Genomic DNA, 27,331 nt, shown 5'->3' with positions numbered 1-27,331 from the left:
AACTCTGAGACACCATGTTCCCTTCAATAATTTGAAAGAGAGAAAAGTATGACCTTCACATTTTTAAACTAAGTCATCGGTAAGAGTACTAAATAATGACAAAGACACCTAAAAATTAAAACAGTAATGCAAAAGGAATGCATCTGGTTTTTAATATAGAAAATCTTCTTTTCAACAGTCACTGTATTGAGACTATAATTAGGTTTTTCTTAAGAAATTAGCTCTATAAATTGCTACAGAATTTCCTTTGCTGCACCTATACAGAACTATTGCACTGACTGCTTTTGTTACATTAAATCACCTTGTTTTCACCCAAACATCAATTCCTCATGTTGGCACTCACACTGCTGTGGTGCTGATTGGTTTCAATGGAAGGTTTATTCAACCGAACCAACAGGTACTAATGAAGGTGGAGCCTTCACCACCATAATGATTACTAATCAAGTATGAAAGGTTTTAAGCCAGTTAGTGACAAATACTTCAGTATAACCAGTTCTTTTACTCCCAAACAGAACATTTAAAATGAAAATATTATCTTAACTTTGATATCACAATCCATAACACGCAAGGTAGGAAAATTACTGTTGTGGTAATTTTCACTATCAGTTTCATTTTCCTAAATTCCCCATTTGAAAAGAAAAACAAATTCTTTTTATTCAACAAATACAATAAAATTGATAGACATAATTCCGTAAAATATAAATTAAGAGCATGACTACATAATGACTTCTTATAGCATTAATTATAGAGGTTGTTCTTACTGATATTTTAACAACTTACACTTTAAATTATAAACTTAATATAGATGGTAGCAATTTTTACTTTGGAAAAGACATAATCATACATATGAACAGAACAAGAAATCTAAAACCAGGAATCCCAATATCTGCCACTTGTGAGTTGTGTGAACTTGATCAAGTCACTTAACCTTCTCTGAGCTTCTCTCGTGTCACCTGAAAAATGAGGGTACTAATATTGTCTATGGTTCGTGTGACCATCATTTGAAATAAATGTATGAAAGGACAAAGAAAAACTGGTCCTCAGTGTTAGCTGAACAACCAGATGGACGGATGGAGCAATGGATGGAAAGATAGAAGGATGGATAGGTGGGTGGATGGATGGATGGATGCAGGATGGATGGATGGGTGGATGGATGGATTAATTGACAGATGATGGATGGATGGTGGAGCAATGGATGGAAAGATAGAAGGATGAATAGGTGGATGAATGGATAGATGCAGGATGGATGGATAATTGGATGATTGGATTTGATGAACAAATTAATAATCCTCAAAAAACCCATATGCAAGAAGAAAAGAGGAAATGAGGATTAGGAAAGAAGACGACAAAATTATTCTATATGAATAGCCTTAATGTGTATCTATACTGCCACATTATATTTTGTTCGACAGCTCTCCAAATTATCCATCAGCTGATGAACACACCAACACGCTGTCTCTAGGGCAGCTCTGAGGACACCCTGCAGCCCCATCTCTACATAATTCCCCTCTCTCCTTCTCCCTGGTCCCACCAACACGTCTGTCCATCCCAGGCACAAGTATATAAAGAGGTGTCTTGGGTACAGTTGGCAGACATCTAAGACAGCCTCGTGGCCTTGTTCTGCAGAGAGAACCTGTAGATATGATGGACCACACCCCTGGTTAGGTTACATGGCCACGGTGCAGGGATTCCGACTTGGAGTTGATCGAAGCGGAGGTTATCCTGGTTGAGCCATCAGCTAAACCCTTTAAGAGACCAGAAACCTCAGAGTCAAAGAGATACACTGCTGTCCTCGAAGACGCAGCCTCCTGGGGTTCTGCAGCTGCAAGGAACTGAATTCTACCAACAACCAACTCCAACGAGACCCCAGCCCTGGCCACCCACCTTCACTTCAGCCTCATGCAATCCTGAGAGAGGACCCAGCTAATCAGTGCTCAGACTGTGACCTACAGAGACCATGAGATGATAAGTGTGTGTCCTAAACCACCGACTTGCCGTACAGCGCAGAAGAGTGATAATACACTAGGACACAACGGTACCATCGTCCTCAATAGTCGGTAGATATCACCCCCATCACTCCTCACAACAACCTTACAAGGCAGGTACTACATTTCCATGTCATACATGAGATGAACATGATTCAGGGACGTGATGTCACAGGACCGAAGACACACAACTTGTTGGTGGGGCTGAGCAGTTTAAACCCAACCCTTAGCTGTGCATTTCACCTCTCTTCCTAATCAAAATGCACCCACTTACAGTGGGGCCAGGGCATCACCTTTAAGTCTGCTGTTATTTGTTAGGGAGCATTATACAGAAGGCAAATCTGTAGGGGACCACGTATGGCTCTCCTGGCTGTGAGACAGCCATTCTGCAAGAACCAAACTGCTGCTCCTGGTCTCCGGATCTGGACCTCTCACTGTTACTGGCTACCCAGGGGTCTCAAAAGGGCTGCAGCTTCAGGTGCACTGGAATTTAAGACCCAGTTCCTCGGCGTCACAGGTGAGAGAATTAACCCGTGCTCAAGGGTGCAGGGGTCTTGCAAATCCAACTGCGACGTCAGCATTTGCTGATCTTACAGAAAACGAAGGATACAGGTTAGAGGGTGCAGGTAGGAAATTCTTTGCACATGTGTACCCACATTCTACACAAGAGTACCTTGTACAAAGCAGGGCTAATTATCAAAATGCAAATTAATCTAAACAAATATGGATTACTGTTTTCTTACTTGAATCTTCAGGAATGTTCAATTCTTCCTTGTCGTCTCCTAAGAGTTCATTAACTCTAGGCAAGTTAAGAAAGATGTCAGAGTTCCTAAAGAAAGATGCTTGCTCCTTGCAAACCACCTTCATCACAGACTGGAAAGAACCAAAAGCTGAGCTTCTCGCCTGGTTACTTTGTGAAGCCTGAGAACATAAGAAAAATAAACCACAGGCAAACAGTGACTTAGAGGGACTCCCTCCCAGGCTCCTGAAACTTCGGTCCCTCCTCCAAATGATTATATAAGATTGTCACCAAGTCGAAGGTATGAAATCTCAGCGGTAGTCCTTCTGTCCTTGAAATGCTATGCAAATCACAGCAGTGATTTTTCTGGTCTTTATGGTTGAAGAGACAAATGTCTCACACTCACACACACACACTGGCAAATCTCTGCTGTCTGTCCAGCGATAAATCATTAATCCATAAAGTACCACTAACTCAGACTAATTAGTAGTATGAATATGTGTCTCTACAGCTAAATTTCCCAGATGCCCGAGGGCTCTCAACTCACCCCTCAGCTGATGAACACCCCGTGTCCCGCATCCGAGGCAGGTCCGAGGATGCACCATCCGCCCCTCACCCTGCGCCTCACCCTTCACAGGCCCCCCACACACACCCCTTCCCCACCAACTCCATTCCAGGCAGAGAGAGTCCAGACACAATGAACATCCGGCTACTGACCTCATTCAACTTCGTGTTTGTATTCGCATCAAACGATCTGTAATCTGCAAGCCAATTACTTGTGTGCAAATAAACGTATTAAGGTTTCTGAAAGCAAGGAGTTCAGTTCTGAACTCTGAGTTCAGTTAAACAGGCCCCTGGAATCTCCTCTGTGAGGGTAATCCATCCAGTGACTTCTGACATCACAGAGAACACCTGAACTGCCACCTCCACGTGGGTGCTTGTGTGTCCCGCTTTCTCTGGTTCTGCAGGGGACCCCAGGCCTTGCTCCTCATCATGCTGCTGCCTCCAGAGCCACTAAGACGTACCCTCGTCTCTGTGCTTTGTCACCACATGCGCATTTTAGACAGTGGAAGAGAAAGGAAGGCAGAGGAGCAAACACACAGACACAGCAAATCCGCACCTTCCCTGAGGCCAAGACCAAGCACCCACCTGTGGGAAGTCGGGCGTGTCCAGCAAGGCAGCGATCTTAAGTTCGTGGAGGAATTCGGGAAGGTGTTCGAGGACGCGGCCGGCTCTGGGGAGCAGGTGGCCGAGGCTGGACACGACGTCCAGCAGGGAGCTGAGCGGGCCGCTGGCTTCCGCAGGGAGCAGAGTCTCAAAGGGAAACACAACACGACATAACCAGTGCTGGACGGGGTGCCTCACAAACATCGTTGGAGCAGGGCAGAGAATGAAGAGCGTTATTTGATTTTATTCTCCTGAGCCTGGGAGACACCTCTGTTGTGCCGTAGACAGCCCTCTCTATTGGCTCCGTTTTGGGAGCACGCTCAACCGTACTGGTATCGTCAGAACATGAACCAGGAGCGGATATGACCGGCTGTTAAACGTCAAATCACTTTCAAACAATTTTTTCTGTCTTTGAGGCGCCCGGAGTGGATATTTAAGAAGAGGGTCACAATAAAATGATTCTTATGTGTGAAACAGTTTCCATCTACCTACGGCTTCCCTGTGTCACAGCGCACACATCCTCCCGTCCGCCGAACCCCTGCGGACTGTGTGCTGGTGCTGATTTTGTGGATGAAGGAACTGAGCTCAGAGAGATTCAAGGGCTTCCGCACCATCACAGCTGGAAGATTAGGGCCAGGAATGCAACCTGGGTGCTTTAGAAGCATCAGTGGCTCCGGATACTGGGACACACCTGTGCTGTCACCACTGACACACTCTGTGTTTTACTTATTAACTGCATCCTTTCTGTTCGGAGACAGGCAGGGATTTTTGCCTGTCATGGTCATTGATGTGGCCACAGGTGCTAGAACGGCCTCTGGCAATACTGGTTGCTTAGCACAGGGAGCTCTACTCAATATTTTGTAATAACCTGTAAGGCGAAAGAATCTGAAAAAATAGATATATATGGATGTGTAAGTGAATAACTTTGCTGTACACCTGAAACTAACACAATATTGTAAACCAACTATACTTCAATTTAAAAGATTAAAAAATTAAAAATTAAAAAAAAGATTGTTATGAGAAAATGTCAATCAGTCAATAAACATTTCCAAAGGGAACCCTCCTACACCGTTGGTGGGAATGTAAATTGATATAACCACTATGGAGAACAGTATGGAGATTCCTTAAAAAACTAAAAACAGAACTACCATATGACCCAGCAATCCCACTACTGGGCATATACCCAGAGAAAACCGTAATTCAAAAAGAGACATGCACCACAATGTTCATTGCAGCACTATTTGCAATAGCCAGGACATGGAACCAACCCAAATGTCCATCGACAGATGAATGGATAAAGAAGATGTGGCACATATATACAGTGGAATATTACTCAGCCATAAAAAGAAACAAAATTGAGTTATTTGTAGTGAGGTGGATGGACCTAGAGTCTGTCATACAGAGTGAAGTAAGTCAGAAAGAGAAAAACAAATACCGTACGCTAACACATATATATGGAAACCAAAAATTTAAAAAATGTGGTTCTGATGAACCTAGTTGCAGGGCAGGAATAAAGACGCAGACATAGAGAATGGACTTGAGGCCCCCAGGGTGGAGGAAGGGTAAGCTGGGACGAAGTGAGAGAGTAGCACTGACATATACACACTAACAAATGTAAAATAGATAGCTAGTGGGAAGCAGCCACATAGCACAGGGAGATCAGCTCGGTGCTTTGTGACCACCTAGAGGGGTGGGATAGGGAGGGAGGGAGACGCAAGAGGGAGGAGATATGGGGATATATGTATATGTATAACTGATTCACTTTGTTATACAGCAGAAACTAACAACATTGTAAAGCAGTTATACTCCAATAAAGACCTATTAAAAAATAGTAATAATATAACAAAAAAAATCAATAAACATTTCCAAAAAATACTATTACAGTTGCTTAGGAAATACGTGTTGGATGAATGGGTAAATTAGCACACACTGCCCCTTCCCACAGAGGGGAGGACTCACAGCCAACCTCCTGCCCTGCCTTCATCTGCATTCTGAATTTCCAGGTTTTCAAACTTGGGCCCTCAGGGTTCTGGGCCTGTCCCTCAGCTGCTGGCTCTGCCCTTGGCCTGCAGGACCGAGACCCCTGCTCCACCTCTCACTCTCTCTGCGCACAGTGATGTGCCTGTGTCTTCAGTTAAGGCACCAGAGCCTCCTCGGCAGGAGCGAGGGGTGCAAGCTCCTATGGCTTTCCCACTCGCCTTTCTAACTGCAGCTGCACATCAGAAGTGGCCCTCGGGGCACCGACCGATGGGACTGACCTGCGTGGAGTCCCAGCACTGACGGCCAGAGGAACGCACTGGACGTTAACCTGGAATTGCGTTTTGTGAAAGGCATCACAGAGTCACTCTCAGCCGAGGGAAGCTGGGAGTGAGCCCAGCCTGCTGGGCCCCAGCGCTGGTGTGGCTCCCCTAACGTGTCTTCACGGCTGACACCTCTGAGCGACACCGCGTACCCATCAGCTTCCCTGGAGCCGCGCGGATAGGAGGAGGTGGTGTTATTCATGGTGGTGTCGATTCCACTGTGCCTGGGAGACCAACTCCAACCCAGTGTCTCATCCTTATGGCTCTTTGTCGAAGTCATTATCGGGGCCTGAGACGCACCAGTTTCAGATCGGTGGCTTTTGTGTACCTAACAGAACTGGCCGCCAGGGGTGCCCGTGGTGAAGCGGAAGAGGGGCCGTGGGAGGGGATGCAGGACTCACCGGCCTGCGTGTGAGCTGCAGGCATGGATCCCGCCGCGATGCACGTGGCCTTGCAGAGCATGGGGACGTTTAGGGAACGTTCATCCTCCTGCTTACGGGTTGGAAATGAAAATTCTGAAATTTTCAGAAGTAATTCTCATTCTGAAAATTAATCTTTGTTCTCAGCATGTATATCACCCACTGGATTCCTGAAGTTATTGAAGACAGGGAGACCACGAAGGACACTGGGCTGGAAGGGCAAATCTACCCTTTTCCTGAGCCCCGAAACTGTCCTCCCGGATGTGGGGCACCGAAGCCGTTGCTGATCAGCCCAGGTGTTGGCAAATCCATCCCTGGGGAGAAACCTGGAGCAAGACAGTCCCTAAGGGTCGAAGGTGAAGGGTCTGGAGACACAGGTAACGATTCCAACAGTGGAGGCCGGAAGATGAGGGACTTGGAAAAGAGGCAGAGCCGGGCCGCGAGCCGGCGTGCAGCCCAGGGCGCAACTCCTGTCTGCAGAGGGTAACTGGGCCTGCCCTCGGGGCAGCTGTCCCCGCGGTCAATTCAGCCCCTTCCCACACACCCACGTGCGTGTGGGCATGTGGAGGGCAGGGAACAGCTGGTTCACCCATGGAGGGGCTGCCCCGTGTCCCCCACCATCTGTACCCCTCTCCTGGACAGGCCCCGGCAAAGGTGAGCACGTCCCCTCTCGGGACAGAGCCCGCGGGCCCCAGGATGTGACGGGGGGCAGAGGCGGCCACGGCCAAGGCGGCGGAGCAGCTCTGACTCAGAGGGGCCGCCAGGGAGTTGGGGCAGGGGGCACAGCAGAAGCCAGCCTCCCAGGTAAACTCCAGTCAAGCACTGGTCAAAGAGAAGGGAACCTGGCGCTGTGCTCAGGTGGAGACTTTGATCGCTGATCCTTCCCCGTTGAGCATATTGACTCCAAGGACCCTGGAAAGTCTCCTGAACACCCCTTGATTCCGAGCCCCACCCCGAGGCTGCGGGGTCTGCGCCTGCCCTGCTGCCCCCGACTCATCCCCAAGGGCCCAGCTGGCCGACCCTGGCCCGCGGCCGTCTTCCCCTTTCTTTGTATATGAAATTCTGCAGGTCCAGGTTCCGACCCACCAGCACAATCAGGGAAAACACTTGGGCCCCCAGGCAGGCGGCACAGCTCCCTCACTGCAGACCCAGACGTTCCATCCTCAGGGAACTTGAGCAGCAGACAAAACACGTCCCCATCACACCTACGAGACAAAGCCACCGTCGGGGCACTGGAGAGAACCTGTGTCAAAGCACGAGGGTCGGACGTGACTACAGCTGAGATGTGCGGCCCCCAGACTCAGAGCTCCCCTGATGACGAGCCCCTCGAAGGCCCGTTTTCCAAAACACTGAGGTTTTACCTGTAGTTTCATGGATCCCAAACCTCGGTTCCATTTCAAACACTTTGAATGGAAAGGTTTCTAAAATGTGCATGTCATTCCTTGACCCTGTAAGCAACCCGCCCTCTGTGATGGCTTAGGAGCCGCTCAGGACTAGTGTCCGCCCTCTGCCCCCAATGCTCTCAGGAGAAGACCCTCTCCCTCCTGACATTAAGTCTTAGCCTTTGCTCTCAGGTTATCAGTTTTCATTTTTCATTGGTATCACTGTGAACTATTTTTTTCTCCTCCATTTCCAAAATTGAAAACCAGATTTCCAAGCCTGTTATCATTTTTGAAAAGAAAAAGCAAACAAAGTGAAAAGGAGGGGCTGACGACAGCTGTGCTAGTGTCTGGTGCCTCCTTTTCCCTCCGTGAAAGGGCCAGGGCTGCGTCTCTGCCTAGCAATGACTTTTGATTAACAATCTTTGTAATAAGGCAAACTATAAAGCAGAATATAAAAAAGAAAAAAAACAGACTTTCTGTTGTGTTTATACCCTGATGGGTGTGATTACTGCAAAATGTTCGGGCCAAGCAAGACCCTCTGTGAACAGAAGTTACTGTTCCCTTATTAGGAGCCTTGTCAACAGGGAGAACTCATCAGATGCTTTCATATAATGCCATAAACTGCCCCCCAAATCATTAAGAAATAGCAGAAGGGATTAATGGGGGTTCTCCAGAGAAAGAGAACCGATAGGATGTGCATATTCTGGGAGATTTTTTTAAGGAACTGGCTCACTCAATCGTGGGGCTTGGCGAGACCAAACTCTGCAGGGTCGGCCGGCATCGGGAGGCCCGGGGCTGACGTGGCAGCTTAGCCCCAGCAGCCGTCTGGAGGAGGAATTCCCTCGCCCTGGGGGCACCTCAGTCCGCTTCTCAGTCCTTCAACTGATTGGACGAGGCCCACCCACATCACGGACAGTAATCTGCTCAAAGTCTGCTGATTTCAACGTGAATCTCATCTGAAAAATAACTTCACAGGGACATTCAGATTGGTATTTGACTAAATGTCTGGGTACCATGGCCCACACATATAGACATACAAATTAACCATCACAAATGGTTAGGTAATCTAATACGCTGATGTACATTTTGAATCTTTGAGAGAGATGTTAATTGTTTTCACACGTAATTAACCAAAACCCCTTTTTCCACGGGGGACTTATGTGGTACAGACATACCTTGGGAAAGATTTCCTTATTCCACTGTCTCCATCGTGGTCTCTAAGGGAAGGTGGATGCCTTTGGTTGACAGAGGGTTTCAAAGAGGAAGCAGGAGTGGGGGAGTATGCACATCCACCCTTTGCTTTGATTTGGGAGGCCCCTCTTTGATCAGTTCTGTAAAACAGGCTTCTGTGGAAGTTTGCTTTAAATTGGGCAATCGTTGCTCCTGGTCTCGTGTGGGCACCAGAACTGGCTGGTGAGGGTCCCTCTGCACCTGCGAGGGAACGCTGGCCTTAGCCACCATCTCAGCGTCACCCGTGGCCCCCAAGCAGGATCACATTCCATGCATCTCTTAGAATTTAGCCCCAAGGCAAACATTTTCTTAAAACTTGTGTACACCTCTTTCAACCAACGGGGAGGTCCCGGGTGCCATCGCGCAGAAACCCCACAGTCACGCCACACGCAAGAGCAGCGCCTTGCAGCGTGTTTGCTTCCGCACCTTCTCTGTGCTTCTCTACTTTACTCTTTATTTTTTAATCTTATTGTGACCATTTTCCCTGTTTGAAAGGCACATGAAGCAGGTGGGGAATAAGAAAAACAGAGACAATACTCAGTTTTGTTGGGCTGGAAATATCACGGGTGAATCTGTTTTAAAGTCAGACGGGCATCTTTCAGCTCAGGCTTTGCTTAGGCTGGTCCAGTCAGTTATCAGATACACGGATGCGGTGCTGCTGGTGCCTTTCCTACACGTCCATGTCCAGCTTGGGAAATTTCAAGGCGCCAGGGATCTAGAGCAGGCAGCTCCCCACCACTGTGACCCCAGCACACATGCACACACACACACTCAGACAATTAGATATTTGAGTTCATAGACTCCCTGTAAAAGTGAAAGTGATCCCTAGGCAAAGCATTTGCATTTTTAGCAGGAGCTTGTTTACTGAGCATCTGCCAAAACCCTAACTGTGCTCAGAGCAGCACCACAGAGATGGTCCCCATTTTGCCCAGCTGACAATTTTAGACTCAGAGGTGCAGAGAAGCTTGGGAAGCGATCACTGTTCTCAACCTAATTATGACCAGAAAAGAAACACCAACAGTGATGGGGGAGAACTGGAAATAGCACGGGAGGTGACTGTGGCACGTCAGGGCTTGTCGAAGCAAAGAAGTGGGATCGATACTAAGAACCACCTTCCACGTGACAGAGAGGAGCCGGGCCTTGCTGCCCGTGTCCCGGCGGGCTCAGATCTGCTCGCGCAATGAAGAGGCCTGGATGGGAATGAGACCGGAGGGCAGGAGACGGCTCTGAGGGCCGTGTGGAAGGGCTGCAGCCCCACACGGTGGGAGGAAGGCGGGGAGGACTCAGGAAGGGCCCAGAAGGAGGGCGACTCCAGCTCCTGCCGTGGGACCGCCCAGCGGCTGGCGGCACCTGCAAGCCTCAGCTTGCCCGTCTGTGCAGAAGAGGCGGTGATAAGACCCACAGGTGCTCCAGGGGGACCAGAGGAGATCACTGTGAAAGACACACAGCCCAGGAACATCCACCAGGACTAACTGGAGGCTACCGGCAGGAACAGAGCTTTGATTGACAGGAAATCTGAAGAAAGATGAATAAAAGTTAGATGCGCTTGTTGATTGAAAAGTATTAAATTTAAGAGAGACAGAGAGAGAGTTAGGCTAGTAAATTCCTTCTTTGTTTCCATACTCCACCGAGAAGTCTGTGGGTCAGCATCGTGCACTCCTGCCCTACGCTCGCCCCCCGCCCTGCACCGAGCCCGCAAGCTGGCCCAGGGTGGGTGGTGTAATGGGGTGCCCACCCACTGAGGTGCCCGCTGGCTGCAAGCCTGGAGGGAAGCCCCGCTCCCCCCGGCCCTTCCATCCCAACCCCAGTGCCCTCCCCTCCCTTTCCTCCTTCCTAACCCAAACCCTAATCCCCTCCTCCCAGGGCTTCAGACAAGATAACGGTTTTACTACCCACAGATAATGTCACTTCTCGTGTGAATTCTGATCCTGGGTTCTCCATGAGCCCTTCAAGAAAACGGCAATTGCCTAAACCATGTTGAGAGAGTCACCATAAATGGGCCAGATCAACACAAAGTCATTTTCTTCCGAAGGCAAAGTTATCAGACTGATGAGTTAGCAGGACCCCAGACGTGCTATGGCTGAGTTAAGAGCCCAAACTATTAAACAGGGGTGGGCATCCCCAGGCTATGGGCATCTTTCTGCACTAATGACTTGAATAGAAGCATAGAAGACGTGCTCGTCTCCTTTGTGACTGGCCAAGTTGAGAGACAAGTGACACTTTGTAAAGTAGATCAGGATCAAAGATACCTCGAAGGTTAGAATAATTGGCCAGAACCAGTAAGAAGTACTTTTTGCAGAGATCAGTGCACTCAGTCCTGAAACTCAGGCTGAAAAATATTTGCGTAAGTGTAAGTAGGAAAACAGAGGCCCATTAGAAGCAGCCACTTACATTTTTCCTCTGGTGGTGGAGGGTATGAAGTTCCCCAAGTTAAAAGGACCATAAAGTCCAGCCGGATGATGTGGGAGCGGGGTGGTCTGCAGGACTCAGAGCCCAGGACAAGCTCCCTCAAGATCAGACGCTCCAAGTGGCTGGCGGTACCTCCCAGGGCACACGGGGCCAAATTCCTCGGTGTGGGCCAGAAACACTTAGCTCCGCTCACACACTGATTACTCCTCTCCCTCTCACGGAGGGAAAAAGCCAGAATGAGCCAGTTTTTACCGGTGTCTACTCTGACATGAGTCCCACCAACAACCATCCGCTGCAGCTTTTTACCAACAGATCGGGAGGTGCTGGTGAAGCCCTGCAAAGCCTCTCTCTCACCAGACAGTGCGCCAGCCAGGCGTCCCTGATGCTTTACGGAACCACCTCGAGCGACTGAGAGAGGCTGGGCCAGATCCACCAAAGGCACTCGTTCCTGCCCAAGGGAAGTAAGGCAAGGTGTCAGGACGCTTTCTCCCTGGGCGGGGGTGGGGGGGGGCCGCGCAGAACAGATCAGCGCTCTCGGGCACCCCTCCCCCACCTCCGTCTGTAAGAACCTGGAGGGTGGGCGGGCAAGTCTGCTGAGGGTGGTGGTAGCCTGTCTCCCAGGCCCTGCGAACACACTCAGTCATGGAGGATAGGGGGAGACAGACCCTCTGGTCGCCCTCTCAGTCTATTTGGTCCTGACTCTTCGACCTCACTGCTGCCTTTAAAAGAATAAAAATGTGGCCTGGAACGCAGAGGGAGGGAGTCGCTGTTGATCCGGCACTGCAGCCTACGAGGCTTGGGTGCCTCCAGGGTCGGTGGAGGGGATTCAGCCCAGGATGGCAGTGGGGGAGGTGAGCTCCAGGGTCCGGGAGTCTGTGATTTGTTTTTTTTTTTTTTTTTTTAACATCTTTATTGGAGTATAATTGCTTTACAATGGAGTGTTAGTTTCTGCTTTATAACAAAGTGAATCAGTTATACATATACATATGTTCCCATATCTCTTCCCTCTTGCATCTTCCTCCCTCCCACCCTCCCTATCCCACCCCTCTAGGTGGTCACAAAGCACAGAGCTGATCTCCTGTGATTTGGTCTTGACGGGAGCTGCCGGGGTTCAGGACTGAGCGCGGGCAGAGGGGAGCTTCCCAGGGGCACCGCGTCCCGGAACAGCCGGCCCGGCCCCTTCCCTTCCCGCTGCCTCTGGCCCCTGGACCCGAGGCCTCCACCCTGCGACTCTCCCGTCGCTTTTCACAGCCAGCGGCTTCTCATCACGTCCGTCTGAGCCCCCAGCCCCGTCTGAGCCCCCAGCCCCGTCTGCAGGGCGGCTCCCGGGCCCGGTGGCCCTACCACTGTACACTGTACACTGAAATTCCACAGCACACGTGCTTCTGGACTTCGCTGCCCATACGTGTCTGTTGATCTGGCGAGCCAGCCCACAGGCACCGGCTCCCTTCGGGGGCTGGGGGCTCCAGGTTCTGGAAGCTCACACAACGGGAAGGGAGATTTTCGGTGAGTGAATGAGTGCGAGCTCCTGCCATTTTCCCAGGACCTCGTGCCAAGGAAATGTGCCCCCCGGGAACAATGAGGCTCTGACGTGATGAATTCAACACTGACTGAAAGTAAGGCGGAGGAGCCCAGAGAGAGAAAGAGTGAAAGGTCACTACAGATTATATGTAGTAACACATAACATGTGCTGTCAATCTCACCACGTAGAAAAATCTAGGCCCCAAACTGTCACCTACCAAACATGAATTTGTAACCTAAGACACGTGTGGGTTCATGGATACGCTTTATCCCAGCGAGTAACTTTGTTACTTATTTGCATGCCAAGAATGCAAGCTTTTTTAACGCCCCCGCCAATGACCAAACCGTCCAGCCACTCAGGGGACCGCCCGCAGCGACTCACATCGTGAGAGACACGTGACGCAGGAAGCACCGCACAGCCGCTTCTGCAGCAAAGGCAACTCAGAACGCGAGCCTTCTCGAGGCCCAGCGCTCCCGCCACGGAGCGTCAGCGACCCCCGGTGGCCACTTGCTAATCGGGCAGCAAAGGCTGAGAAGATGATAACATTCTGAATCTACAAGGGCTGGAAGTCAGCTAACCTGACGCTCCTCATACAGCCCTGTGGGTCAGTTACTGAAATCAACTCACTGCTCCATTCCCGTCACAAGTTGCCTGAATAAAGATTTCAAACCAGATCTGACCACTGTTTACAGTTAAGGCAGCCGACGAGGCGGTATCCTCACCCCAACCTGACCCCCGCACACCCGCAACGCGTGCCGTCCGATAAGCCGCCTCTGACATTTTCCTTGAAGACCCATGTGACTTACCACAGACAACTTGAGACCACAACTCGAATTTGGGGTTCCTAGCTTCTAATCCGTTTCTTTCTCAATGCAGGTTGATTCTTGATTAACTCGTCTACTTGTCAGGGCTTGCGTTTAGCCCCAGGTAACAGGAATCAATGTGAAAGTAAATGTCCGTTGAGGCCCAGGTGATTGTCAATAAAAATGGTCACTTGAGAGCCATCTTCGTGGCTAGTGCTTCTGGCAGGTGGTCTGCACAGGAAAGTAAATCCCCACGTGATGCGCTGAAAGGTTATCTCAGCGAAGTCCCTGCCGAGGATCCAGGTGAAATTCACCTGCTCCTCCCTCCGTGGGCAAACCCAGCCCACCGCCACAGCCCACGTCCCCACCTCCTTATTTCTGGGGCCCTAATCAGTGATCCTCACCCACCGTGGGGACGACACGGCCTGACTGCCCGCCGCTGTCACACTAAGCGGCTCCCACGGTGCAGTCAGACTGGACCCGGCTAACCCTACTGAAAGGAAATCAGTTACCCAGGCAGGTCCCTGGGCTGTCGTGCGTCAGTTTGGGAATCAGTGGCATAAGTATCATCACCAGTTTTACCCTTTCTAACCCCAATGAAGACAACATTATGAAACTGAAGACCCCATGGTCACGGCAGAGGACGATAACGCCCTTGGGTGGCCAGCTTGTTCTCTGATCTCCTGTCTGCCTTTTTACATCATTCACACTCAACCCCCAGCCGTGGGGGGAGAGGGGAGAAGGGACCACATGAGGCCGACAGCTCCAGGACACCAGGGGCTCGTGACGCGGGAGAAGCAGCAAACTGTACCTCTGAGTGGGAAACGTTTGCTTCTAAAATGCTGCTGATAGTTTCATCTGAGATGTGGAGAGAAGATCGAAGCTCTTAGTTAACTTGGTGAAGTTCTGCATCAACTCTTTTACTTTTACGTCTGAAAAATAATCAGAAGGAAGGAAATCTTGTAATAATAAGCGTTTGGGCTATTCCTGACTGTGAAGACAAGATTTGACATTAAAACCTGACAAGGACGGTTCCTCCACTACGTCCAGCCCATAATAAGCACTAAATAAAGTCATCTCTTACTCTTCTGGGAGGAACTGAGGTCATTTTACTGGAAGTAAAGCAAAACCCCAGGTTATGGGGTATTTCTACTCCCTTGCTTCCTCTAAGACCTGTGCATTTGACGCTTGACTCTCAAAAGAGGTGTTTTTTCTGAGGGAGCAGTGACCAAGGAAATGCACTTCTCTCCACGTATCCATTCATCTCACTTTTCCTAACAAGAGGAGATTTGCCAGGATTCTTCAGACTTGACTTGTTGATGCTGCAAGGGTTTCAGGAATAGTAAGACTGGACAGATGGGGAAAGAGAGACTCCCAGATGTGCAGGGAGGGAGGGCCAGGGAGACACCCAGACCACAGAAGCTTTTCTTTCTCCCCCTCTTGGTTTTGGTACCCAGGACTTTAGGGTTTCCTTCTCAACCCCAAATACGTCAGACCCGCCAGGCTCTAAATTGTTATTTATCATATATAGATAGCATAACTCTCCCTTAATAAGTTTTATTTTAATAATATATTTGTGTGAGAAACTAAATTTAATTTTTAATCAAGCAAATTTGGAGGAACTACGTATTTACCCCCAGTTACTGTGAAATTGCTAAGAAAAGTCATAATGGGATTCCCAGACAACAAAGTCTTCTCGAGGTTTTGGGCCAACCTAAAATGGCAGAAAATTAAAGCTAATTTAGGCAAGATAAAACACCAGGAACAGTGCTGGAGTGAATGTGCTGCCTCAGTTCCCAGGAAATGAACTAGAGAACAATATCGCTTTTCCATAAGATTTCTCAGAGATTCCGACACACAATGTCTCTGTGTGTGAATACCCCTCAATACCAGGATGCCTGCCAGGCAAGATGAGTCCGAGGAATAAGGATGGGTAACAAACGGCTTCTCACAAATGCGAAATGAACCGACAGGATAGACCGTGGCATGTATGAGAAATCGGGGTATCGAGAAGTCAGAGGAACATCATTCCTTCTGTGCATAAGTCACTTGCAGAATACAAAGTCCCCGATTTCCTCTTCCGGGGGCTCACACTTTTGAGAACACAGTACAAAATGAATCCAGTGTGAAGGTCATTTGAAAAATCGCTGACTGTTCTTATAGAACTTTTTCAATACCATATTGTAATCTCAGATCTCGACATGTTGATCCAACTTCTTGATCTCCAGTAAAGCTAGCCTTAGCACTAATGCTGCTCCTACAGTTTACAATTTAAAAAGTTAAAGTCACGGGAAATTTTGGTGTTGCTGAGAAAACACATGTGTTAATAGTATATTGTACACATTATTGTCTGAAACTCATAATTTAAAATGCATCGTCTTCATGAAGGGAGACTGAGGAGGTGGGGGCCCCGCCAGAGGGCACGTACATGTGCGTGTGCATCATGGAGGCCGGTCCGGGCTGGCATTCACAGTCCTGCTCGCTGGCATCTTCCAAGCTGCTCCTGAGGCTTTCCAAGGCGCTGGACAGACTCCTAATAAGACCTTCACAACTTAGCTGATGGAGAGAGGTCCCTATCTTTTCCAGCTCCTAGAAAACACAGCAACGATACAGTTAGAAACATATTTACTCGTTGGTATGAGCTCAAGTCTGGAGACCAGACACACGTGCATCCTCGCCGGGCATCACGTGGATTGTAAGCTGTCAGCCTACTGTCCTTGGTCTCAGGAAACACTGCAGAGAAGATGGAGGATGTCTGATCCTGTCCAGTTGCCCTTGGGCGCTGCTGGGCTTTGGAGGGACCCCTTGGATGGGAACCAGGAGAGTCCAGCTCTCAGCTGGCTCTGCCATTTACCCAGAGGACAAGAGGACGCGGCAGGAACCAGCACCGCCCAGCTGAGGACCTGGCACATAGCCTCCCGGCCCGAAAACTGAAGCCTTTCAAAATCCACAGCCACAAAACCGATGACTGAAAAGAAAACATGTCTATTTCTCCATAGTTCTGCCCGCCTTGAAGGTCTGCAGTGCAGCCTGGAAGTTTCCAGGCCTCCCCTCAGCTGGGGGAGCAGACCTGAGGACTTTGAGAAGCACCGGGGAAGAACCCCCGGTCTAGGCCCTGACTCTAAGACTGCATGGATACATTATCAGCATCTTTTACAAGCATAAACAGCTTTATGAAAGACCAATCATTTTGCAAAATATATGTATACCTATAAATTGATAAAAATGTAAAATATCTATCATTTGTTAAATTAACTGACAAATATAGGTAATTTAAAATGTAAAACATGCCAAAAAGCAGCAGACACTCATATAAATCTATGTACATTTCCCTGGACACGGCAGTCCTGCTGCATATCATGTATTTCACAGCATCAGAATTTATTTATTTCATCACCCAATTCTTCCTGATGTTGGAAGCACAGTCCCAGGTTATGGTGATTATGTGAAGGCATCAAACATAAATCAATACATAATATTTTAATAAATAAAACTTCTAAATATTTTTCTCAAAAGTGCCATTGGTCACTCTTGCAAAGGAAAATCATGATCAGAGAACTAACAAATGCATGTTCCAAGTGAGTTAAATGTGAAGAATCCTGAGGTGTCACAGTCGAGGGTCCTGAGCTCTGAGTCCCTCCTTCGGGGGTCCCTGGGCACAGGGGAGCTTCCCAGGATGTGATCTGAGCACCCAAACTCGCGCTGCCTTGTGGGGCCACCACCAGCACGGAACCTCCGGATCGCGGACCAGGGCGGGCGGGAAGCCAGGGTCCAGCGTGTACAGAGCACGAGGCCTTGGCTGGAGTCCTGTCTGTCTGACGCCCCAGGGAGGACGGGGTGGGAAGGGGCCGGGCCATCGGGCCAGGCTCTCCATTTCCTACTAGGTGGCAGGACTCCTGGACACGTGGCTTCATTCCTCCCGCGTCCCCGCTGCCTGCTGGACCCTCAGACGTCTGCCACCCCGGGAGACAGGCTGCTCCCTCCCTCACGGTCACTGCCCCTAAGACGGGCGCACAGACCCCTCCTCCACTGACCACGACACGACCACAGGAGAGCAGAAGAGGAAGGATGGGTGAGGGGGCACAAGACCCAGGGATGCCCAGGCCCCCTCCCAGGGGCAGGTCTGTGCGTCTGAGTCTGATGACACTCGTAGAAGCCCCTCGGGCCTTCACTCTCTGCCCCCCTTCCTGGGCAGGGAGCTCTCCAAGCCACCCCCAATCCTCCACCCGACACTTCACAGCCCTGCCTTCTCCCTCCTCCACGGAGGCCCTCATCCTGGCCCCCAGGTGCCCAGACACATCCGGGTCAGAGCCGCAGGTATAAACAAGGAGCCTCATTTCCGAGAACGCAGGCTGAACAGAGCGTATTGCACTGGGGAGGGTTCCCTCGCAGAAAAGCACCTCTGGCTCATAATCTGTAACTATATGCAAATTAAATTTAATTGTACTCATTTATAGCACTCCCGCTATAGCAGGATTTTATTCTTAAATTTAACACCGTGATAATCTTGACATGCAGGAGGCTGTGGAGAGGAAAGAGCACCCCCTCCCACCAGCAAAGACACCGGGAGGAAAGCTCCGACCCCTCCTCACGGGCTCGGGCGCTCCAGGCGGGCGGTGCCATGTCGGTGGGAAGCCTGAGCCCGGCGCCCTCGAGGCGGAGACAACACAGTGGACTCTCCTTCTCGTGCTGGGGCAGGTCTGTAACCGTACAGGCACCGGACCATCCAGACGCAACGCTGCCCACAGCGGGGATGGAAGGTCCAGATCTGGGAGGTGGTAGGAGACCCCTGGCTCAACCTGAGGTCCGGCCACTTTCTCCGACTCTGCTCACCCCGGAAGAGCACATGCGGCCACTTTTTAATGTAATTTCTGATCCCCATCGAGCTCCTTACGGCTGTTTTCAACCATTTAGAGCAAGGAGTGAAAGGGGGTAAGGAGCTGGCACCCCTAACTTTCTTCGTATCGACTCAACCGCTGGAGACTCTCACTGCGCATGGGATTCCACGTTGGCACTGAGACAACCGTAGGTTAGAACGACTATGTAGATATTAGAGATGGACAGCGGCGCTGTGCCCTTTGCCTGCCTGTCGGGGCAAAACGTTTTTTCTCTAATTGAAACAAATACAAGTTCTGTTACTCATAAAAGTCCATTTCATTTTCCGTAACGTGAAAACACTCACAAGCACGTGCAAAGCCGCGTGCGAGGCGCCCGCACGCCCGGGTCCGCCCTGCTCCGCCCGGTTCCAACGCGCTGGGTCTGCGCACGCGTCTTGGGGGCGGTCCCAGCGGCCCCTGCGCTGCTGGAGGCGGGGCTCCCGGGGCCGAGCTCCGGTGGGCGGGGCCGAGCGCCGGGTGGGGCGGGCGCGGGGGGAGCCTGGATGCCGGAGGGCCCTGTGGTCCTGGGAAGACGGGTGAGGAGAGCAGAGCCGGCGGGATGGAGGCTGCTGGCCAGGGTCCATCACTGACCCCATCACCAGCCGCCTCCTTTAGGGAGAGCTCGTGGTTCCGGGCGGCAGCGAACTGGCAGCGGGGTGGGGCGGGTGGGGGGGCAGAGGGACAGGCCTGGGAGGAGCCGGCCCACATCCTGGGCGTGACCTGGGCGAGGCACAGAGGTGTCAGGAGTGTAAGCGACAGCGGAGGCGTAGGCTGGCGGTGAGGGGCAGGTGGCGCCCCTAGTGGAGGATGGGGGCCTGCGACCCACCTTCAAACTGCGGCCCTCCTGCTCGTCTCTACTCCGGGGCGGTAGGTGAAAACTGAGACTGCCCTGAGCAAACCTCATTTGTTTACGTTTGTTTGAAAAGGTGTTTGATGTGCTGGTTCCTACCCAAGGCTGGCCTCTCCTCCTGTCGCTCCAGGTGGGAGCTAGTCCGACTCCTGGCTCCCAGTCTCTGCCGCCTGCATCCCCCAGTTAACCACCCTGGGTCCCCGGACCACTCTCCCTGCCCTGGACCTGGCCGCGCCTGCCCTGGGTCCCGAGCAAGCTCTCCACGGTGTCCTCCAGCCCCGCACACCCGCTCAGTGACACACCTGGGCCCATCCGCTCCTGGCCGTGGCCGGACATTCCCGCCAGGACATCAGTGTAAAACCCCACGGATCCCACACAGGCAGGAGTCCCAGGGAACAGAGATACAAGCAGTGAGGGCTCCTGGCATGTGCTCATTCCTTCATTCAGCAAACATCTGCCAGCAGCTCCTGTGCTCCAGTCCCCACACGCTGGGTTTCTGCTGATCAACAGGCAGGCCAGGTCGTGAGGAGACCACGGGCCGGCCGCCCCACAGGGCACAGCCAAGGGGCCTAATGCAGGGCCTCTGACCCCAGGAGTGGAGGCCAAGAAGAGCTTCCCAGAGGAAGTAACACCTATCTAGATAATAACAACCGCCTGAGAGTAAGTCAGGAGGAGGAAGCAGAATGAGACGGTGTCTCGGATGCACCTGGGACGGGTGCAGGGCCAGCCTGGCGGGCTCCACGCAGGGCCCAGGGCTCACAGCCCGCTCCACTGACCCCGGGTCCTCTTTTTTCCTAATCAGCCCACCCTTGGCTTCCCCGTGTCCCCCTCTGCGTTCACACCCATCTCCCCAGCACTCCTGCTGCCCCTGCTCTCAGGGACCTCAGGCCCGACAGCACCGAGTGGGTTCTCTGCAGCCTCATTCAGGAGACCAGGCGTGAAAAGGCAGCAACACACGTGCACGAGCGGAATTACTCCAGCAGTGCTGGTCCAGTCTACGGACTCAGAGTTTACACCTTAGAGAAAGTCCTGAAAATCACCCATCAGCCCTGTAAGGCAACTCATGGCACTTTCCTTCAGCAATGGCATGAAGAGGAAATTTCACTGAAATCTGTAGTAGTGGATTTGACAAGCAGGATCTCAAACGAGTGAACTCACTTACAATATAAGTATTAATGAGTCACTAGCATAGACTCTACTCTGAGTATCATGGAGACAGAACTGAATGAGTGACAGATCCTGCTCTCAGTGAAGCGGCAGACGACTGCAGGAAGGGCCACAAAAAACTAAAATACAAGCACTGAGTGCCAGGATTTTAGAGAACGTGTTCTGGGACTCGGGTCACTGCATGGGTCACCCAGCCCCGGTCAGTGGAACGATCTTCTACTCCAGGCACTGGGCACACGCAGGAGAGGGAGACAAGGATGCTGCCTTCAAGGAAGACTGACGCCGGGGGAGCGGGGAGAATTAAGAAATAGGAGCATTAGGGAAGTGTGTGGGGGAAGCCTGAGAAGGGACACCTAGAGGGAAGCAGCATTCGGAGCTCAGGAGGTCTCAGCAAGTGAATGGGAACTAGTCAGCACTGGGAAGAGGGTAAAAGGCAAAGGACTCATCAAAGGTCGGCCACAGCAGGCAGGAGACCGGCAATCAGTGAGAGCGAGCTAGTTCTGGTACAGGAGTTAGTTGCACTTGCCCTGATTTACCATGTCTGTGCCAGAATCCCATTGAGCTTTGCTCCGTAGGGTTTTGCTGACACGTGGAGCTGAAGGTTGAAGTCAAGAGAGAAGCGGTCTCCATCCAATCAGCCCACGTTGCTTGTAGCTGTTGCCATGTTATGGGTGTGTGTTCATGGCCCCATCTGCTGCTAACAGTGAGTCATTCTTGCAAATAAAAGAAATATCAATACATTTACATGCATCATATACCTTATACAAATCCTATGAGTGGTGTTACAAAAAATAACACATTTGGGAAGCAAAACAAATGCTTAAGTTGGCAATTTCTTCACGTGATTCTGGTAGTGCTGTTAACCTTGCTGGGAGATATGACTGTTACCTTATTCAAATACTTAATACTAACGTTCACCCACTTTTATTCAGCGTTTGGATATCCGCCATAGACTGTAGTTCTCTGTAATACCACTAAACGTAATATTTATTAGTTATTAAATAAATTTGTTTCCTATATCCATAAAAAAAAAAAAGAAATAGGAGCATTAACACTGCATTCGATAGAGGTCAACTCAAGGTCACTGCCAGCGAAGGGGATGCAGGCATTCCTTCTAGAAGAGATGCCCGGCTCTAGCCGTAGGGCACAGCTGAAGGTCAAGCCACAAACACAGGGAAGCACATTCCAGGAGCAGAGACACAGCCCAGAAGCTGAGCTCGGGGCAGGGAAGGGCCGTTCAGCTGATTGGAGAAGGTCGCAGCCCGGGGGTGGGGAGGCTGGGGAGACTCAGGGCCTTGGAAACCAGCAAGAAGGCTGCGCTTGAGCCCAAGAGAAACTCAGGGGCACCTGACCACCTCGCTGCCCGCCCGGCAGGGGCACTGGGCAGCCCTTCTCCCCAAGCAGCCCACCTGCAAGAAGGATGAGCACACGCTGGACCAGCATCTCCACTCTCCACAGAGTCACCTCGAGGTCCTGGGGCTCCGGAGGCTGCGGGAAAGCCCGACACGCTTCCACGGCACTTAGGGGGAAACAGACAGCGACGTTAAAGGTGAGGATCTGCTTCTCTGTGCGAGAACATGTCGTAACACTCGTGAATGAACCGTTCCCCTGCTGGGCCAACTCGCTCCACAGACATCCAAGGACACAGCCTAGGAAATGGCAGGTCTCCTGTTTTCGTTCAGAGCGTCATTTTGTTGCCAACAAACGTGACATAGGCTCTCTCTTCTTGTCTGAGCCCGTCCTCTCGAAATGCAAAGGTACATGATCAGAGTGTGAGAGAGAAAGGAGGAAGCCAGGTGGGGATTCTTACGTTTTCCACGTGGGTACGGGAACCCACCTTTACATAAGGAAGACTCTTATCTTTAAACAGACTCCTGGAGCGCCATAGTATGTGTGTGTGTGTGTGTGTATGCGCGCGCGCAAGTCTCTGTGTTCGCATGCGTGCATAGGTGTACTTGTGTGTATACACCTGTGTGTGTTGGTCTTTATGGAGCCCGCTCCGGTAATGTGGCAAAAAAGCCTCCCGACCAACTTTGTCGTAAGCTGCCCTGGCTCAGAAGAGCTGAATTCTTCTGCAGAGTTAGGTCCTAACGCCACTGATGTAAAGGGCTCAGCAGCTCACAGCTTTAACCCTTATCTTTCTAACCCCCTAGGCCCCGGTCTCTCTGCCTCTGAGATTAGGAACGTGGTCCAGAAGAGCAGCTCACGAACTGTCCCATCTTAAGCCCCCCATGGCTTTTGTTCCTCCCTCAGATGAGTTTCTATATTCCTTACAAAACTCAAAACCATCCCAAACATCAGACACAACTGAACATATAAATAACATTATCTGGGAAGCACTTCGAAAAGAAAAAAAAAAATTTTTTTTTTTACTGTGGGCCACATCGACTAATTAAGGCTACAGCTGCCCAAGGACATTCCCTGAAAATAAATATCCTTGACAAGCCCTGGAGATAGATTTTAAAAACACAAAGGCCTGTTGGCTTCTCAGCGGGCCACCCCCTTCGACATCACGCTGAGTCACCCCGCCCTGGGCTCTCTTGCTGGGGCGGACACGGCAGCATCACTGGTCTGGGAAAACATCACCGCACTGGAGAAGGCACCTGGATGCTGGGACAGCCCGCAGCGCGGCTTCCAGGGACCACAGCGAAGTTTTATTATTTTATATGCAATTCAATGTTTCTACAGCATGTTGTTCTAAATTTACTCTCCTCAGAGGAAGAATGAAACTTTCTAAAAAAACGTTTAACTTTTCGTTCTGCTGTGGTGTTGACGTGACCACAGAGCAATCCTGTTTAGTTCAACACACCTGAGGGCTTAGCAGGGCCACCTCCCTCGGCAAACGTGAATTTTCCTTCACTGGATTATTGTGTCTTGGGAGTCCAGCCAGTCCTTAAAGAATGCAATTCTCATGCGTTAATTCAGAAACTTCAGCGTGGTGGAGCTGAGTGTACCTATCAGGACACAAGCAAGCTCAGTGACTAAATGCACGTATGGACAGGGCGCTGGGTTGCTTGAGGTGATGAAAACTAGTTTCTTTACAGTTACGGCAGTTAACTGTGCATGAAGAGAGTAGGAAGCCATTTGGCGCTTTTGAAGGTCAGGTGGAATTATACAAAATCCTCTAGGGAAGCCAGATACAAGAGCAAAGGATTACTCCAAACAACACACCACATAAAGTTACTTTTTCAACTAGAAAAAAATATAGCTGAAGGGGAAAATAATTGGGGGTGGGAAATAGTTATTAGCAAATTGTTTTAGCCCCATAGAAAGACGAGCTTACATGTAATTTTTGTTTCTGGCCAGAAGAAAACCATAATGATGTGTAGGGCCATTTATTAATCACCATCAGGTAATATTATATATAGACTTTGAGTGAATTGTGGGATTTTAATGACGGCATTTTAGTTGTGCCCCAAGGATTGTGGGCCTGGAAGGAAGAGTCGGATCTGACGGTCCCTGTGCGGCCACCACTGGCCACTGCCGGCCTTGCTCAGCAAAGCTGCCCCAGGCCCTGGTCTCTCAGCCTCTGAGATGAGGAACATGGTGCAGAAGACGGCTCACAAACCCTCGCATCTTAAGGACCGCCTGGTGGCCCATCGCAGGCTGTGACGGGGCAGGTACGAGGCAGCTTGGGATCCTGAGTTTCCAACCAGCTCCCGGGTGAGGCTGCAGGGCCACCACCTCACACGGGGGTAGAGGGCCTCCGGGGGTGGGGTGCATGTCCCCCACCCCTCACCGGGGACTTGCTGCAAAGGCTTCAGACACAAGGAGGGAACAGAGGCAGGTACCGCCTTCTGTTTCTGACCCCCGTTGCCCCTGCAGCTCACTGGCCTTAGTGCTATGATAGATTTAGGGACTGAGGAACAGCCTAGAAGCGGCACTCACTTCCACAGGGGGCTGGGCTCTAACGGGACATAACACGGGTGGTGACGCTCGCTTCTGAATGAGGCCCGAACAGCGAGCGGGGAGGTGACAAAGGGCCAGAGGGTTCCTTGGGACAAAAGCAGCGGATGTAGGTCTGGGGCGACCAAGCTTCTCTTCTCTGTGTAACTGTAGGCACTGAAGCAGAGGCAGGAAGAATGAATTCTGCCCAAATTCCCTCTAGATCCCTGACCTCTGCCATCTGGGAACTTGTAGTAAATCTTTAGAATATTAATGGACCTTTCTACTTTTTTAGGAGTTTTGTTGTTGTTGTTCTTATTATTTTAATTTTAAGCTAATGTTTTTGCCTAGATGTCTGTGGTTGCTGTTTTATCCCTAATATGCTTCATGTCTGAAACCCAAATTAATATGCATATTAAATGCATAGCTTAAGTTTATTTTACTGTAGAATCCTTACCATACCCCCAAAAGGTATCACTGTTATCCCTGTTTTATACACAAATAAAGGGAGGTTCAGAAAGTTTAAAGGATTTGCCTTGATTCAGAAAGTTAGTGAAGAGTAGAACCAAAACTCACATCCAAATCAGGCTAGTCTGACCCTAAACCCACAACAGGGGGATTTTCTGTTTTAGACTTTTTGTATCTTCCTCATTCAAGAAGGCCATGATCAAAGAATAGTGAAAACAGGAGAAAGAGTGGAAGCAAGTAATCACTAAAGTAGAATGAAACTGGGCACCAAGCCTTGCGAATTTAAAAACTGGGGTGGCGACTACACCCAGTCAGCTCACAGCCCACTAGGTTCCAGTCTTGGGGTCACGGTGTAAATCCGCTCTGTGGAGAACTGGAAACATCAGGTGAAAGCCAGGACTGGTGAAGAGCAGGGCTTGCCAGCACCACCTCCAGCTCAAATGAAAATTCAGAGCCGAGTGTCAAGTCAAACACAGTTTAGGATCAGAAACAATGAGGCTCTGAAAGCCATCATTCAAATTCCAAGGCACCAATAGTTCTTTGTGCCAACAGACACATGCTTCACTATCCAAGGAAATCCTTCCAGGTTATTAAAAAGGAGTGGATTCAAGGTGCAGCCGTGTGGCAACAGGACTAACAGAGAATAAGTCAGGCTACCTGGCAGATGAGTGAGGGTTCACCTTCAATCCCCCTGTGGGGCTCAGAGACCACAGACCACCGGAACCATACTGTCACACAGAGAGGATGGTCTGGGACACGGCTGCACACGCTCTCATCCTAAGGCAGCAGATGACCCCCGGAGCATGACAGCCAACAGTGCTGGGCCTTCCAAGAGCAGGGTTCCCCTGACCTACTATTCGGGGTGGGCAGCCAGCACTTGGACATAGATCAACCACAGAGTTGGGTTGAATCTAAGGAGGGAAGAAGCCCGGCCCTGTCCAGGGGGCAGTTACCCTTGAAAGCACAGTTTTCTGTGTGATGTGAATGGCCTCACATTTTTATCTGCATATCAAATAGCAGAACCCTCGGCTGCCAGAGCAGGGAAACAGAAAAACTGGTTACATACCTAGGCTTGGGGCACGTGAATAGAATAAGATGTTTTTACTTTTGAAAAAATAATTTACTTTGGAGAAATTTAGAATAAATTCAAATCGTATTTGAATGCCAAATAATGAGGCAAATAGCAACAAGAGACTGGGCATGAACCATGCCCTGGGGAAGCCAGCTTCAGAGTGTAAGGAAGGCTGAGCTCAAGGAGGACTGCTTACCCTGGTTCAGTGCAATTCCTGCCTGATTCTGTTTTATAGTTACTGCAGGGGGAAATGAAGCAAATTCAGTGTTTTATTACCTGGGATCGATCAGTGAGACCTTTTGCCAGTATCCAGCCAATGCAATCAATCCCTTCTGGTATTTCTCAAAATGTGATAATGGTTTGAGGATGTCAGGAAAGTCAACCAGCTCTTCCTTGGTCTTCTCATCTTTTCTTGATCTGCTATTCTCTCCAGGGGTTGCATTAATAAAAATTTCAAAAATGTGCTGAAACAAAGTGCTCAAGGAGTGTGTCTTCTGAGAGCTGTTGAGGAGAAACTCTTGACTCACGAGAGCTATTCTACTTAACACGCTCTGGACTGCTTCTCTGAGTTGTTGGTGAATCAAGTCCTGAATCAAAGAAGTACTGAAAAGCAAAGCTTTACTCAAATCATCTCTGTTGTCACTTTTCAACCCACAGGAGTTAACACGCTCTGGACTGCTTAACACGCTCTGGACTGCTTCTCTGAGTTGTTGGTGAGTCACGTCCTGAATCAAAGAAGTGCTGAAAAGCAAAGCTTTACTCAAATCACCTCTGTTGTCACTTTTCAACGCACTGGAGGCCTTTACAACTGCTGTGATGGTTTTCAAAAGGTCATTTGGATGTGGAGTCAATGTCAGCAACAGATTAAAAACATCCTTGTTGTCCTTCCCTAACTTATGCCAAAGCGCTTCTGAGGTGAGGTCGATCACCTTTCTCAAGTAAGTCCCTAGTTCCATGCTGTTTCGTGACGGTATTTCATGCAAAAACAGGATCACTTCATGAGTTCTTTCCCCTTTTGTATCTTGAGGCAAATTATGAGTGGAAATTGGATTAGAC

At 50.1% G+C, this 27,331-nt stretch overlaps 1 protein-coding gene across 1 annotated transcript in view; it reads right to left on the bottom strand.

Moving 5' to 3' along the window:
• The window catches only part of ABCA13 (ATP binding cassette subfamily A member 13), a gene marked incomplete at its 5' end in the record, with an annotated part of 329,842 nt that overhangs the window by 225,096 nt on the left and 77,415 nt on the right, over positions 1-27,331 (bottom strand). The window contains 13 exon segments of the mRNA XM_082473913.1: positions 2,729-2,906; positions 3,874-4,038; positions 7,658-7,726; positions 7,728-7,909; positions 13,535-13,663; positions 14,665-14,844; positions 14,847-14,888; positions 15,591-15,670; positions 16,385-16,545; positions 19,139-19,357; positions 19,425-19,553; positions 22,198-22,369; positions 26,552-27,330. Coding sequence (XP_082330039.1) covers positions 2,729-2,906; positions 3,874-4,038; positions 7,658-7,726; positions 7,728-7,909; positions 13,535-13,663; positions 14,665-14,844; positions 14,847-14,888; positions 15,591-15,670; positions 16,385-16,545; positions 19,139-19,357; positions 19,425-19,553; positions 22,198-22,369; positions 26,552-27,330 — 2,485 coding nt within the window.

This window comes from Balaenoptera physalus, assembly GCF_965194825.1.
Source record: "Balaenoptera physalus genome assembly, chromosome: 8".
NCBI lineage: Eukaryota > Metazoa > Chordata > Mammalia > Artiodactyla > Balaenopteridae > Balaenoptera > Balaenoptera physalus.
Note: the sequence above shows the minus strand (reverse complement) of the source record. Positions and strands in the feature narration are given on the sequence as shown.